The following is a 14,614-nucleotide window of genomic DNA, read 5'->3' as shown; positions in this document are numbered from 1 at the left end:
AGAAATGAAGATAACCTAGTACTAAGATTGAAACAAGTCTATGTCTAATATTACACAGATTACACAGAAGCCATCACTTCATTTAATTGCTTGTTAGTTTATTCCATTGTATAGAACAAAAGCTTTCATATGAATGGCAGTTTCTACTTTCTTATAAACTATGTAAAAAAGCTTGTAAAAGCCAGACTGTAGCGTGTGAACTGCACAAAGGAGGAAAAAGCTAACCACATCTGTTGCATGCTGGCAACATGACCCTTGGTGCCTAATTAGGGATTCTTAAGAGATTAAATCTAACAGACTTTTTTCAGTCTGAACCCCTTGATTTAATATGTTGCTTCTGCCTGCTCTCTAAACAGAGAACAAAGTGAAGAGCAGCAAAACATTAAAAACTTTTTTTTTTCCCCAGGAACAATAGTCTGGAAATGCAGATTTGAAAAGATGCAAATATTTTTTGAAAAGATGTAAGTGTTTTCCAGATGAAAAGATGTAAATATCACAATTTTTTTTTTAGTTGTATATTTTCTTACCTGATGATGTTCTTGATAAAGAAAATGGGAGAATCATGTTCCCCTATTTCTTGAAAGCATGGCAGCACCTCCTTGTAATATTCAAATTGGGTCTACAGGTATTTCATTTAGCATCATGGTATCTGAGCATCCCTTCCTATTTGCACAAAAATGTGTGCAGCACATAAATTGAGACATCTCAAAAAAGTATTTGCCATTTGAATTACAAAATCCAGAGAAAGCTGGAAAAAAGGACTGAAAACTACTGCTGATAAAAGAACATCAGGGACAGCTGGAATTAAAGTGTAATAATGCTCATAACCTGATCCTGAGGTTGCATGTATTCCTAAAGAAATTCTTGCTGTCTCCTTTCTTATATCGCCTTCTGTTATCTGCAGTTAAAAGGTCTTTCATGTCACAAATCTCAGGACTCAGGCTTCAGATAATTTCATTATCTCCCCTAACTAGACACTTCAAATTTAGTGCTAAAGAAGGTCTTGCCCAGGAGAGCATGGATCAGTGTTCAAACTGCGGTTCTGAACACCCTTAGCTTTGTCAAGGGCTTATTCCAAGTAGCGAACAGCAAATTCATAGTATTTATTCCTGAAATCTGCTAGATGTAGGGCAATTTCCAGCAATGGTGGCCTGCTGCCAGAAAATGCTCCCTCTTGTGCAGAGTGGTAGGCAGATCATGGGAAAGAGCTCAGGCAGCAGAAAATGAAATTCTGGGGCTGAATTTACAATAAGCATAAGGAAACCTAGCCTCACATATTTCAAAAGTGTACATACTCTCATGTACGCTATAGATAGAAGAATTATTGTTTTCTTACCGTAATGGCTGCTTTAAAGCTTTCCAATTCCTTCTCAGCATTCTCTTCAGTAAGATTTCTCTCTCGCTCTGCTTGGTTAATTCTAGATTCCAAGGTATAACTATCATTTCTAAAGGCCAAGGAAAGTTGTACAAATACATTCTGTTTGGATTAAAAAAAAAGCATTTTTAAATATGCATCACAGTAATGTAATTTTCAGTAACAACTTATATGGTATGTATTTAAGAAACTTTGGTGCTTAAACAAGTATTGGAAGAGAAAATCTAAAATATTTTTTAAATTAGTTTTTTTCAAAAATCACTTCTCTTTACTACTTTTACAATATGAATAAATTTCAATAGGCCTTGCTGCCTCTTTTCTGAATGTTTTTCTAGATCAGTAGAGAGACACAATGAAGGAAATAGCCTACCAGAAGTACCAGAATCACAATGGACCTGTTTTCTAGCTGGACTTCCTCCAAGGGTCCCCAAGGTTTTTAAACAGATAGTCTGTGCAAAGGAAGTCCAGGGATGAGCTCACCATTAGCATTGTTTTACGTAAGGGATAAATACCTACCACTGAAGCCAGCAAAAGGTTAAGTGCTAACATTTTTATTCTCCTGCCCTCAACTGTTAAATATTGTTTCTTTCTTCACCAGATGTATTATTTCTTAGGATAAATACTTTGCAAAGCACAAAGTACCAACAGTTTAATTAGATTGCAGCTATGGAAATAAAGATTCTTTTCTTGTCTGGCATGTGGAAAAAAAGAAGAAAAAAAAGGAAGCAAGCTAAAGAGCAACCCACAAAAAAAAGTAAAAATTATGTAAACTAATTGCAAGATGTAATCAAAAACTGCCCCAAAGCTTCTACTGGCCAGTACAAAAATGCAATTAAACTCATTTAATTTCTGGTCTCATTTAATCTCTTATTTTACTACTTTATGTATATTACAATAATTTCCATAATGAATTGTATTTCACTATGAAGAATGCACAAACAAGTGTTTTGTTTATTCCTACTGTAAGTCTTTTTACAGTTTATACTGTCTCTGAAAACTGCTCATATTTCACAGAATTGTTATTTTGATTGTGCTCAATATGCTTTTTTTCTGAGAAACATTTTTAGGAAATTAAAATCCCATTACCTGGTTCTAGTAACAACCTTTAGGCTTACAGTAACCACGTGAAATTAAGGCATATGGCTAAAATAATGAGTTTAAGAACATACTTACCTCAACTTCTTTTTCAGTAAGTGGAGGAGAGCTAGAAATAAAAGCAAGCAGAAATCACATTTTAATTACTTTTGTCTCTAAAACCAGAGCTATTCCTACATTTAACCAAAACCAAAAGAAAAAATCCCCATCCTCCCTGCAAATATGTTATGGTTTCTTTAGGTGAAATCAGTATTTGATTAATTAAATTGTACTTGTTATGGCTAAACCCCACATCGTGTTGCTTGTTTTTTGGGTTTTTTTTAAGCACAGCAGAGATTCTCCTGAGTATTGGCAAAACCATACCAAAGTTTGTGGCCACCACAAATACTGCTATCTGTACTGCATTGTGATAAATTTGGAGTACAAGAGCAAGACAAAAGTTACCCTTTTCAAGTTGTGGGTGACTTAATATGCTACATTTTGGAATATTATCTTTACCCATTTTCCTTCCATTAACAGATAATCACAGATGTACAGAATTCAAAGCCCAGCTCACTGTTTACTGAACTATTCTGTTTTGGCTGCTCCTTTTGTTAGAAGTTAGCTAACAATTATTCAGACACTGACAAATTTTATGTTTGAGTTTTACAAGTTTTCCACCACAATAATGATTACTGACTATATAAAAACTAGAAAAAGTTGCCAAAATGCAGTTTCATAGAATACTATATATATAGATATTAAAGAAAAAAAAATGAGATAGACAGCATTATATTGCAAGATTTCACTTAAAGGCAGTCATCTTTAGTGTTTTAATTTACAGGTTCTTAGTCCCTGTAATTGCTCTCAAACATCAGAGGCTATTCAGCTTTATACAAGTGAATAGAGATGAGAAACACCTGAAAGAAATGACAGGAGCTGTAAATACAAATTCTAGTGGATGCCAGCTGATATCTATCATGATCTGTACAGGCATGATATTGTCAGAAAATTCATAAAATTGTAAGAATAGGATCATAGAATAGTTAGGGTTGGAAAGGACCTTAAGATCATCTAGTTCCAACACCCCTGCCGCGGGCAGGGACACCTCACACTAAACCATGTCACCCAAGGCTCTGTCCAACCTGGCCTTGAACACTGCCAGGAATGGAGCATTTATCACTTCTTTGGGCAACCTGTTCCAGTGCCTCACCACCCTCACAGTAAAGAACTTCTTCCTTATATCTAACCTGAACTTCCTCTGTTTAAGTTTAAACCCATTACCCCTTGTCCTATTGCCACAGTCCCTGACAAAGAGTCCTTTGCTTGTAGGCTCCCTTCAGATACTGGAAGGCTGTTATGAGGTCCAAGTTTCCAACAGCTCAAACTTTCTTAACCTGTGTTCATATGGGAGGTGCTCCAGCCCCATGATCATCCTCCTGACCCTCCTCTGGTCTTTCTCCAGCACCTTCATGTCCTTCTTACGTTAAGGACACCAGAACTGTACACAGTACTTCAAGTGGGGTTCATGAGAACAGAGTAGAGGGGCAGAATCACCTTTTTTGACCTGCTGGTCATGCTCCTTTTGATGCAGCCCAGGATACGCTTGGATCTCTGGGCTGTGAGTGCACACTGAAGCTGACCCATGTTGAGTTTCTCATTGACCAACACCCCAAGTCCTTCTCCACAGGGTTGCTCTGAATCTCTTCTCTGCCCAACCTGTAGCTGTGCCTGGGATTGCCCTGACCCAGGTGTAGGACCTTGCACTTGGCATGGTTAAACTTGGCATCAGCCCACCTCTCCAGTATGTTAAGGTCCCTCTGGATGGCATCCCTTCCCTCCAGCGTACCAACTGAACCACACAGCTTGGTATCATCAGCAAAGCTGAGGGTGCACTCAATCCACTGTCCGTGTTGCTGACAAAGATGTTGAACAGAGTCAGTTCCTACACCGACCCCTTAGGGACACCAATTGTTACCCATCTCCAGTCAGACATTGAGCCTTTGACCACAACTGTCTGCGTGCGGCCATCCAGCCAGTTCTTTATCCACCAGGTGGTCCATCCATCAAATTCATGTCTCTCAAGTTTAGAGACAAGGATGTCGTGTGGGACAGTATCAAATACTTTGCACAAGTCCAGGTAGATGACATCAACTGCTTTGTCCCTATCCATCACTTCTGTAGCCCCATCATAGAAGGCAACCAAATTGGTCAGGCAGGATTTACCCTTAGTGAAGCCATGCTGGCTGTCACCAACCACCTTGTTGTTTTTTATGTGCCTTAGAATGCCTTCCAGGAGAATTTGCTCCATGATCCTGCCAGGCACAGAGGTAAGACTGACTGGTCTGTAGTTTCCTGGGTCTTTCATTTCCCCTTCTTGAAAATAGGGGTTATATTTCCTTCTTTCTAATTGTCAGGAACTTCACCTGACTGCCATGATTTTTCAAATATGATGGACAGTTAATTAAATTAAGTTTAAATTGAAATACTACTGTAATATTCATTGCATCATTAATCCCAAATATAGAAATCAATGCATCTGGCACCACTAAGCAGCAGATTTTTTTCATTGTGTAGGATGACAATCCATAGAGAAGTGACTAGAAGAAAGAAGCCCAGTATGTTCCCTGTGTTGGAAAACCATTCTGTGCCTAAAGTATTATTATTCATATTACTTACTGTTATTCTATGAGGAAGCCTACTAGAAGGAATAGTCCTAGAAGACAGTTTGAGTATCTGCATGTGTCATATAACACAGCACAGAATGGTAAAATTAATGTCTTGATTTTTACCAAGAATGTTCTGAGAAATTTGTTTAAAGAATGAAAAGTAATGTGTGTATTTATTCAAAAAGTTAAGCCAACTGATTAAAGAATATTGCCTGAAAAACAGAAGATCTGTGGATTATCTGATCCTCAAAGCCAGAAGCATTTACCTATTTTGTACTAAGCTATGAAATTGGGGTTTTTTTCAGTATTTAATTACAATGAAGCAATGGTCTTTTAGAACTTCTTCACCTCACACATCCATTTACACAACAGTTCCTTCACAACAAATGCTAAATATTTATTCCAACTGCATAGAGAACACTTACTGACTGCTTCAAATATTAAAGGCCTCTGGTGTTTATAGTATACAAATATATGGGTGAATTTAGGAATAGTTTTGGCCAAATATGTTCGGAATTGTTTTAATAATGAATAAAAAACCAACCAAACAAAAAAAGCTTATTTCTTTTACTTCTCTCAAAGAAAAGGTTTATGCAGAAATATGGAAGAAGCTTAGCTTTATTCTAATGCAATACAAATTAAAATATGGTCAGTGTCTTGTACAGCAAAAGATCAAGGAATTTGCAAAATAAACTCAAATTCCCTGAAAAACTGTCACTTGCAGAAAAAACTGCAGAATTCTTCCCTGCCCAAATTTTACCATTGAAAAGCATGATCTAACCTGATTATTTTTCTGGGGAAAAGAAACAGTAACATTTTAAACATGAATTTGTATCTGCAGCAGCAATCCTGAAAACCAGGAGTGGACAGACCAGCGGAAGAAATCTGTATAAAAATGTACTTGTAACATGCAAGTTAGGTTTCAGACCTTTTACACAGACCTGACAAATTAATTTTAAAAGTTGGCCAGTTACTGAAACATTGTGCATTCCCCAAATTTTTCTGAAGAATCTGTGTTGCACATTTTCAGTTGCTACTTATATGGATCCCATATGAATGGAACTCCATAAAGGGTGTTCACTGGAAACCATTAGTATGCCTTCCCCCAGATGATGTCATTCTACTTCTAATGAGCTTTTACCTTCCTGGAAGTGATTTGTGCACTCGTAGTTTTCGCAGCAATACATCAGGAATGCTGGGCATGACATCAGAGCTATTCCTTGTCTCTTCCTCTTCAGTGGGGGAAGGGAGAGGTGAAGGACCTAAAGACATTGTCGGACAAAAACATTTTTACAATACTTGAAAAGTCATGCATTAACTATTAATAGGCAGCATCTCAGAGCCAAATATGACCTTTTAGCCAGTGTCATTTTAAAGTCAATAAGCCTTTCACCCCAGCTGTACTGGGAGCAAAGTGACAAGAAAAGTTTCATTCGTTCATGCAGAATGATAGTTCCTTTATTGCATATGGTGATACATCACTCACCTTTACTCCTTGTCTTACTTTCAAGCACTGGCAACAAAAGTAATCAGTACAATTGTCATCCTTTATGAAGAAAGACTGAAGTAATAAGTACCCTGACAGTTTCTAATGCACTGAAAAATAATTATTTTATTAATATTTTTCCTAGAATTCAAATGGAACCCAAATTCCATTACTGGAACATCTAACCTAACATTTTGCATTTGTGTTTTACCAGTACAGTTACAAAATTTCTGAAATATTTTAGATTAGATTTTTTTAATAGAGTACTGTAATTTTCTAAGGCTTTAAATGCTACCTGCCAAGATGAAGCCTAGTACTATACTCAGAGTTTTGTGCATGGTTTACAGTGATGAGTCTACAACATGTATTTGTTTCCAGTACATGTTCACTGAAACAGCACATAAAGTTTATAATTACATTCTCTACTTCTGTCACTTTCAGAAGGACCAAGATACAGCTAATACTTTCTTTTTAAATTAATGTTACTTAATTTTTTTTCATTTTATTTAATTTCATGTATAGTAACTCCTTACATTCTTCTATCTTGCCAGAACTTAGTGAAGGAGTCTTCTATAGGAAAGTCAGGTTTCTCAGTCTGAACCTCAGACTTGGGAATATACCTGTGCATAGCTGTTTTGATGTTTGGCATAACACAAAGATTCTTAAATTTGCAAAACCAGTTGTGTGATGAAGTTCAAGTTTTGTAAAGGTGGAAAGTATTCAAATGAAAGACAGAAAAGGAGATTCTTTCTGCTGCATTTTAGTTCCATGCATAAAGATTTCAGTATTTACTTGAGAACAGTCACAAATGTCCCTATAAAAGCCAGCCTGACACCATAATGTCTCCACATCTAATATATCCCACTTATCTAAACTTCTGTAGATGCAAAGTTGTGTTTACTCAGATAATCACAATAACTTGGCATTGAGAGCAAAATATGATGGAGCCAATATATTTGATTCATAACAGTAATAATGAAGTATCTGGCTATTTGCTATTGTTTAAGCAAAATTACTACTCCAGTTAAAAATTACAAGGTGGCTTTTATGACAATGTAAGGAAGTAAGTCTCCCTAACAAATGAACTAAGGATTTGACCCCTCACTTGATTTCCCCACCAAGGACAAGGAGTTGACTCTTAACGTTCTGGCTATCATTTAGATAAGTTACTAGAGTTTAAAAAACTTGTGAGGCTCATGAGATCTTGGTTGAAAAGCTGGATAAAATAATGCTTAGTTTTTCATAACAGTTTCCTCAAAAGTTTCAAATCTGCCAGAATTATATAACAGGCTGGTAAAGTGGCAACTGTTTTACATTTAAACACAGCCTGCTAAATAATTTCTGGGAAACAATAAAGTAGCATAGCGACAGGAATAATACTACCATACCTAAGAATTCAAAGATTACTAAATACAGGAAGAAGACAAGAAGTCTCTTTTAATCTTGTTTCATTCAAACTCAAGATGAGTCTGTTTCCAGAGATAACATGAAATGTAATTTCTCTGTTATCTTGTGTGACAGAAACTCTAAGGCCTTATGAAACAGTCCTAAAGCAAATCTGTGAATTAGCAAAATGAACAGTATTAGGAAAAATGGAAATTTTCTTTGGATCATATCTTGGATAATCAGTTTCAGCTCCTTTCACTTTCTCCATTTCACTTAATGTGGCCTTAGAAACACTTTGAACAAGTTCTGACTTAACTACTTCCAAGAAAACATACAGGTTTGGTTTAAATATTTTTGACTGATCACTCAGAGCTACTGCTATTTGATTCTTCCATTTGTTGAATTGTCCTCAGGATTATATCTTTGCTCTTTATTTCTATTCTGAATCTTTTTATATGCAGCATACAGGCATCAAATCTCATTTGCTTGTGTTAGATTTTTAAAAAAAAATTATGTAGAGGTTTTAGCCTTTTTCTTATTAAAAATCATACTAATTGAGCTAAAAAACCCCTCTAGCCCCACTTATTGCAAGGCATATTTTTGCAATCCTTCAATCACTTTTATGTCTCTTCTCTGGCCTTACTCTTGCCTATCCACATTGATGTAGAGCTGTGGACCAAAAGTAGACATGCCATTTCAATATTTGCCACACATACAGTAGAATAATAAAGCAGAAATAAAGCATTCCATCTCTTATTAATACTTTCAAGTATCAAATTCCCCCTTATGGCCAGAATATCTTGCAGAGGTCATATCCATTGAATCAATCACTGCTGAAACTTTTTTCAGAATGTGCCTGAAATTTGAGAGAGTCCTTCATCTATTAAGTACAACTTCGACTCTGTTCCAGGCATGCTTCTTTTAATTTGGTTGTAATAACACCTACAGTATCTTCTTGCCTCAGATCATCAAGAAATTCAGGTATTTCTACTGCTAGTCCCCTTCATCATGACTGCTTCATTACACAATTATTGCAACTGAAGAAAAGTGTTGGTTTTTTTTCCCTTCCGTATTAGTCAGTTATAAAAATCAGTGTATAACAGACACTCATTCCAGCTTTTATGGTACTGCACCTTTTTCTTGTTCAGCGGCTTCACTAAGTTCAGGAAGTTTGAGTCCAACTAAATTTTGATTTCTCATCAAAATATGCTCCTGTTAAGAAAAACAGTAACATTTTTAAGTAACTTTACTAGAAATCTCAGTTTAAAGATCCCTGCCATGTGGACACTAAATATAACATCTATTTGAGTTAATAAACAGAATGGAGATACTTATATTGTTACAGTTATATTGTTATAGTCACATGCTACATTGCATGGACACGTACATTCACAAATACAACACCTTAAATATTGCATATTTAAAATTTCATACGGCGTTACTTAGAAAAATTCCTGTCATGCAGACAGAGATGCAGCAGATGCCCCTTACTCAAAGAGGTTTTGGTAAATGGGAGTTTTAGTAAATAACAGCAAAAAAAGCAATTTTGGATATAGCTATAGCAATAATTAAATATCCCAGAAAAGAGAGAGAATGCTACAACTGCAAGCTAATACTTCACTGTTACTGTACCCTGCTTCCATTCCTTACAGGTAAGGAAGAGTGTACTCATCTTCTGATTTTCTACCTTAATATTCTCAAATATTTTTAAAATACACATACACCTGCTTTTGCTAATAAGTAGGCAATTCCTACCAAAGACAGAGTTCAAATCTCACTTAACCAGAATCATGTATTATTTTTCTGATTCTAAATATTATTTATGCTTAACACCTTCTAGGACTTTCAAAATTACATGGCTCAAGTGTCTCTATAATAAAGAATTCCAGTACACATATGCTAAGAAGTTGTGTGCAATATAAACAGGAAAACATGAATAACTAAGATGCCATTTCCAAGCAATACACTAGGAACAACTTAACCAAAGTACAGAATTTGAGGTCCTCACCTGTCAGCCTTATGTTCATCTTAAAGTATTAACTACTGGAAGTCAAAGAAAATAGTCTTATTAGGTTGTTAAGTAAAGTAAGCACTACTATTTTCTTTTTTCCTTTCAAAGTAATTTTTGCTATACACATAGTGGTTACTTTATGATGGTGGGTTATCATTTCATTTTGACATTTTTTCAATACACTGATTAATTATTAGGGTTTAATTCTTAAGTTTAACCAATCATTTAGACTTTTTTTAACAATAGATTACTTTATAGATTTCGCAGTCCAAGTCAAGAAGCTGACATATTTGCACGATGTAAGGTTTTACAACTCTGGACACTGAGATATTTTCTGAGAATGTTCAATAAGCAAAAAATCATACCAAACCAATTTCCTGTCCTGTGAGGCTTGCAAATGCTATTGCAAAAGCTAGTATTCTTGAAATACAGGACTACTGCCCTTAGAAGGGAGAATACCAACCAATAAAGGACTCAAAACCACTCAGCTGAAAATTTGGATTTTTTAAATCCAAAGAAAGTTTACAAATAGTTTATGATATGCAGAGACATTGTAAGCACTCAAACAAGAGTATAGTAACTGTCTACAAACTTCAGTTAAAGATTTCTGTTCATACACAGGTCTCATCCCACACATAAAGAAATCTGTCAATTACTCAATATACTGTAGGAGCTTGTGAATTTGAGGACAATTCTGAAGGAGCAGAAAAAGCACATTATAGGGAAGCAAAGGAAGTAAAAGAGCATAAGAGACACTTTTAAAAAGAATGTTGTTACATCCTAAGGAAGGAAAAATTCTTCAGATCTAAAATACTTTTGAAATCAAAGTGGATCACTTTAGTTCCAAGTACATTTTACAAATGTCATGATTGTTAATAAACTATTTCCTGTTTATAGGTCATGTAGATGATGCAAATAAGAGATGTATTGTGGTTTAGACTCACCTTTCTGTCACAATGAAAGCAATTACTACTTTATTGACACCAATACTATATTTTTTTAATTCCTGAGGACCAAAACCTGCATATGGAAGAGCATATGCACATGCATATATGTGCATATTGACAATACCACAGTGCAGTTGATGCATATTTAAAGACAACTAAGAAATGGAACAATTCCATGGAATTTAGCTACAGGTTATAATTTATTAAAGTTGCAAAGTAAAAACATGATACAATTCTGTATTAATTTTCCTGAAACTGTTTCCCATTATATTACTGTATGTTTCTTGCAATGATAAAAATAATGCTAAGCAAATCAAAAGTTTAGTAAAATAGAAAAATAAGTTTAAAACAGGATATGACTGATGACTGGGACTCACCTCTCTGAGCTTTGTCAATTTCTGCATTCGAACTGGTTGAACTTGGATTTGAAGGTCTTTGAATGCTTTTAACTGATTGCTAGATTTGTTACCAACAACAAAGCTTTTATCTTCCTCAGATGGTAATTTTAAAGTTGTTTTATCTTTCTGTCCAGGCTCCAAGCTATCCCATGATACAGCCCGTAGTAGAGGAGGACGAAGTCCACACAGTTTAAATTCTGGTTTAAATGAAACTTTATGGTCCCTCATTCCTTGAACAGGAATTTTTAGCTTTGAGTCTATATTTCCTGATGTTGGTAGATGGGTTCTTAAAGGAACATCATTTTCTTTTGCTTTCTTGAGGAAAGATTTTCCAAGTTCATTTTCACAAACATTCATGTAAGAATTAAGAGACATTCTGCTACCATCACCACCTGAAGGGGAGCATTTAGGAAAAGTATCCATGTGTTTACGTGGATCGAAGTTTTCTTTTTGTTCTGAGAGCTTCTCTTTGGAGTTTTCAAAACCAGCAGAACGAGGAACCAACCTTCCCTGAGAAATCTTTCTTTGATCGTTCTGCCTTCGATCAATTAGTCCTTTTGCAGCATTCTGAAAGTAGAGGGACACACATGAAACAGAGAAACAAGTGCAGATTTCTCTTTTCTCTGCCCAAGGAAAGAATTTCACTGTAAAAAGCCATTACTTTTTCAGTGACATTTGCTTTTAAACATGTGCTGCTGATGAGAGAAATAGTTTTTAAAATGCACTTGACAGAACACTGAATTGGGAATCTCTTTTCTGAACTTTTGAGAGAACGTCCTCCTATCCTGGAGTCCATTACAGCAATATATCAATCTTCATATAGCCAAGTCTGTCATCATCTTAATGTAAGGTTGTCTGAGCACATGCCTTTAAGGCTGTATCTTATAGCCCTGTTACTTTCCTTTGATGGTTTTCCATTAGTCCCTTACCTCCCAAGGGAAAAAAAAAAAAACGGACTTGTACACTATTGTCATTTCTCTCTTTGTGCGCAGTACCACAGATTATAATTTGGCTGCAATCTCCACAGGACAGCTGGCAAAAGAATGTTTGCCTATACCTTGGCTACTTCGGTACAGAATCTATATTTTGCGTAAGGGCACATGTGTGAGCAATTTAAGGCAACCAGCATGAAACCTAACTGTGGTCTCTGCCTTGGATATGTTGCTACTCTCTCACCCTTCATAGTTACTGCTCCAAAATTCTGCTGCCTCACTATTTTTTGTAAGTATTACCTAACCCGCTCACAGCAATCTGATATTACCTAAAACAATTAGGAAACATGCATATAAATTGCTTCACCAGTAGTTGTGTGGAGCAGTAACATCCCATCAGAGGTACAGAACATGAGGTACAGTAACCTCTTCCACTGAATCAAAGAGGATGTCTGTCTAAAACACCAGCATAAACCAAAGTAGCTACAGTAGGTACTTTAAACTTACTTATAAAGTTACTTAGTATATTGATTTTAATAGAACTAAAGCAAAGTGCATGATAGGATGTAAAGGCTTACTTAAGTCCACTGTGCTCTGCTACATTTTCAGGTGCAAATGAATGGCATAATTTTTCTTTTCACTCAGCAAACAGCTTTTTAGCCTTCTTAGTCACATAAATAAATCATATATGTCAAGACAAACAGGTGAATTTTGTTCAAAACATGTGAAACACTTACCTCTACAGTTTGCCTGTCATCCTCTTTCACAGTTCTGTTATTCTAGCAAAAAAGAAAGAAAAAACTTGCCTTATTAGGTTATCTTTCACATCTACTCTGTAGATGTTAGATATAGATATTAATAGATTAACTTTGAATTTTTTGATTTTTATACTTGTCGCATTTATTTATGAAGTATTTATTTATTTATGATGTCATTTTAGTGGTTAGTTTTTTTCCATGGATTAGGGTTATGTTGGATCTTTTTCCATTTTCTACAGTTAAAAGATCTCTATGATTCTTCTGTGCTTATTACCTCATGGATTTTTGTCTTTAGAATAAACGTTTATTAGTCCCTCACTCTGCAGAAAAAAAACATATTAGTAATACAGTCTTGGTATATACAATGGTATTCAAACAATCCCATTTTCCTCAGGGACAGGCATAGTGAAACGTAGTACTGTAACAACCAAGTTACTGTACAGACTATTCAGCTCTTTCTTACCTGCCCTGGACATACTGACTCAACAATAGTGGTTGTACATCCATTAGACCCTAGAGAGACACACACATAATTAGGGCACATCCTAATTTGCTCAAAATTTTTACTACTACAGCATTATCAAACACACAGATACACAGTTCCACATAATATATTAAGAAAAAATTTAAATGTGGAAAATATTATTCAAAAGGGGGGAAAAATATCTAAAAGATAGTAAGTGAAAGATCATTAAAGCTTCTCAAAACTCCATTATTGAAAAGAACTAAAAACCAGAACATGTAATCTAGCAGCACCACAGGAACAAAAATATAATACAATTAAATATTTATGTAAAAATATATATGTGGGCATTCATGAGCGTTGCCATATTCAGGAGGAGATCCTTGAATCTACCGGTTTTGACTTCCCAAGGAATATCTAAAAATACATTTTTTTGTGAGCTTTTAAGTTAAAGTTTGAGCCTGCACAAATCATTTTACCTGATGGAACTGGAAGAGTGAGAGAGTTGCTCCGAGATGCTACTGGTGAAACTTTAGGACTAAGTGTAGGGGAAACTGCTTCATTAAAACAAAGACAAAAACAAAACAAGGTAATTTTACTTTCCAAGTTTCTAGGTTTTGAATTTTCAAAATTCAGTTAAGGTTAAAACATGAATCGCATTGTCATCAGTCATGTGTTTGTCCAGAACTTGACAAGTCATTTTAATTGAGATTCTGTTGGTATACAGAATCCTTATTCTCCTTACTTTTCTGACTGAAGTTCTGCAGAGAAGTACACACAAGAGAAGGATTCACAAGAAATTTAGAAAAAAAAAAAAAGAGAAAAAGCAAAATTTAGTTTGAAGTGTATTTCTTTCTCTTTCTTTCTTTCTTTCTTTCTTTCTTTCTTTCTTTCTTTCTTTCTTTCCTTCTTTCTTTCCTTCCTTCCTTCCTTCCTTCCTTCCTTCCTTCCTTCCTTCCTTCCTTCCTTCCTTCCTTCCTTCCTTCTTTCCTTTCTTCCTTCCTTCCTTCCTTCCTTCCTTCCTTCCTTCCTTCCTTCCTTCCTTCCTTCCTTCCTTCCTTCCTTCCTTCCTTCCTTCCTTCCTTCCTTCCTTCCTTCCTTCCTTCCTTCCTTCC

The 14,614-nt window shown here is 35.5% G+C and overlaps 1 protein-coding gene across 1 annotated transcript in view; it reads right to left on the bottom strand.

The window, feature by feature from the left end:
• IRAG1 (inositol 1,4,5-triphosphate receptor associated 1) overlaps window positions 1–14,614 on the bottom strand; it is a gene marked incomplete at its 3' end in the record, with an annotated part of 38,046 nt that overhangs the window by 10,804 nt on the left and 12,628 nt on the right. The window contains exons 5-12 of the mRNA XM_080619404.1: window positions 13,979–14,056; window positions 13,500–13,549; window positions 13,016–13,057; window positions 11,326–11,913; window positions 9,124–9,202; window positions 6,260–6,380; window positions 2,549–2,579; window positions 1,337–1,477 (exon numbers count right to left, since the gene is read on the bottom strand). Coding sequence (XP_080475530.1) covers window positions 1,337–1,477; window positions 2,549–2,579; window positions 6,260–6,380; window positions 9,124–9,202; window positions 11,326–11,913; window positions 13,016–13,057; window positions 13,500–13,549; window positions 13,979–14,056 — 1,130 coding nt within the window. The remainder of the gene's footprint in view (window positions 1–1,336; window positions 1,478–2,548; window positions 2,580–6,259; window positions 6,381–9,123; window positions 9,203–11,325; window positions 11,914–13,015; window positions 13,058–13,499; window positions 13,550–13,978; window positions 14,057–14,614) is intronic.

The sequence above is a fragment of the Psittacula echo genome (genome assembly GCF_963264785.1).
Source record: "Psittacula echo genome assembly, chromosome: 5".
In the NCBI taxonomy this organism is placed as follows: Eukaryota; Metazoa; Chordata; class Aves; order Psittaciformes; family Psittacidae; genus Psittacula; species Psittacula echo.
Note: the sequence above shows the minus strand (reverse complement) of the source record. Positions and strands in the feature narration are given on the sequence as shown.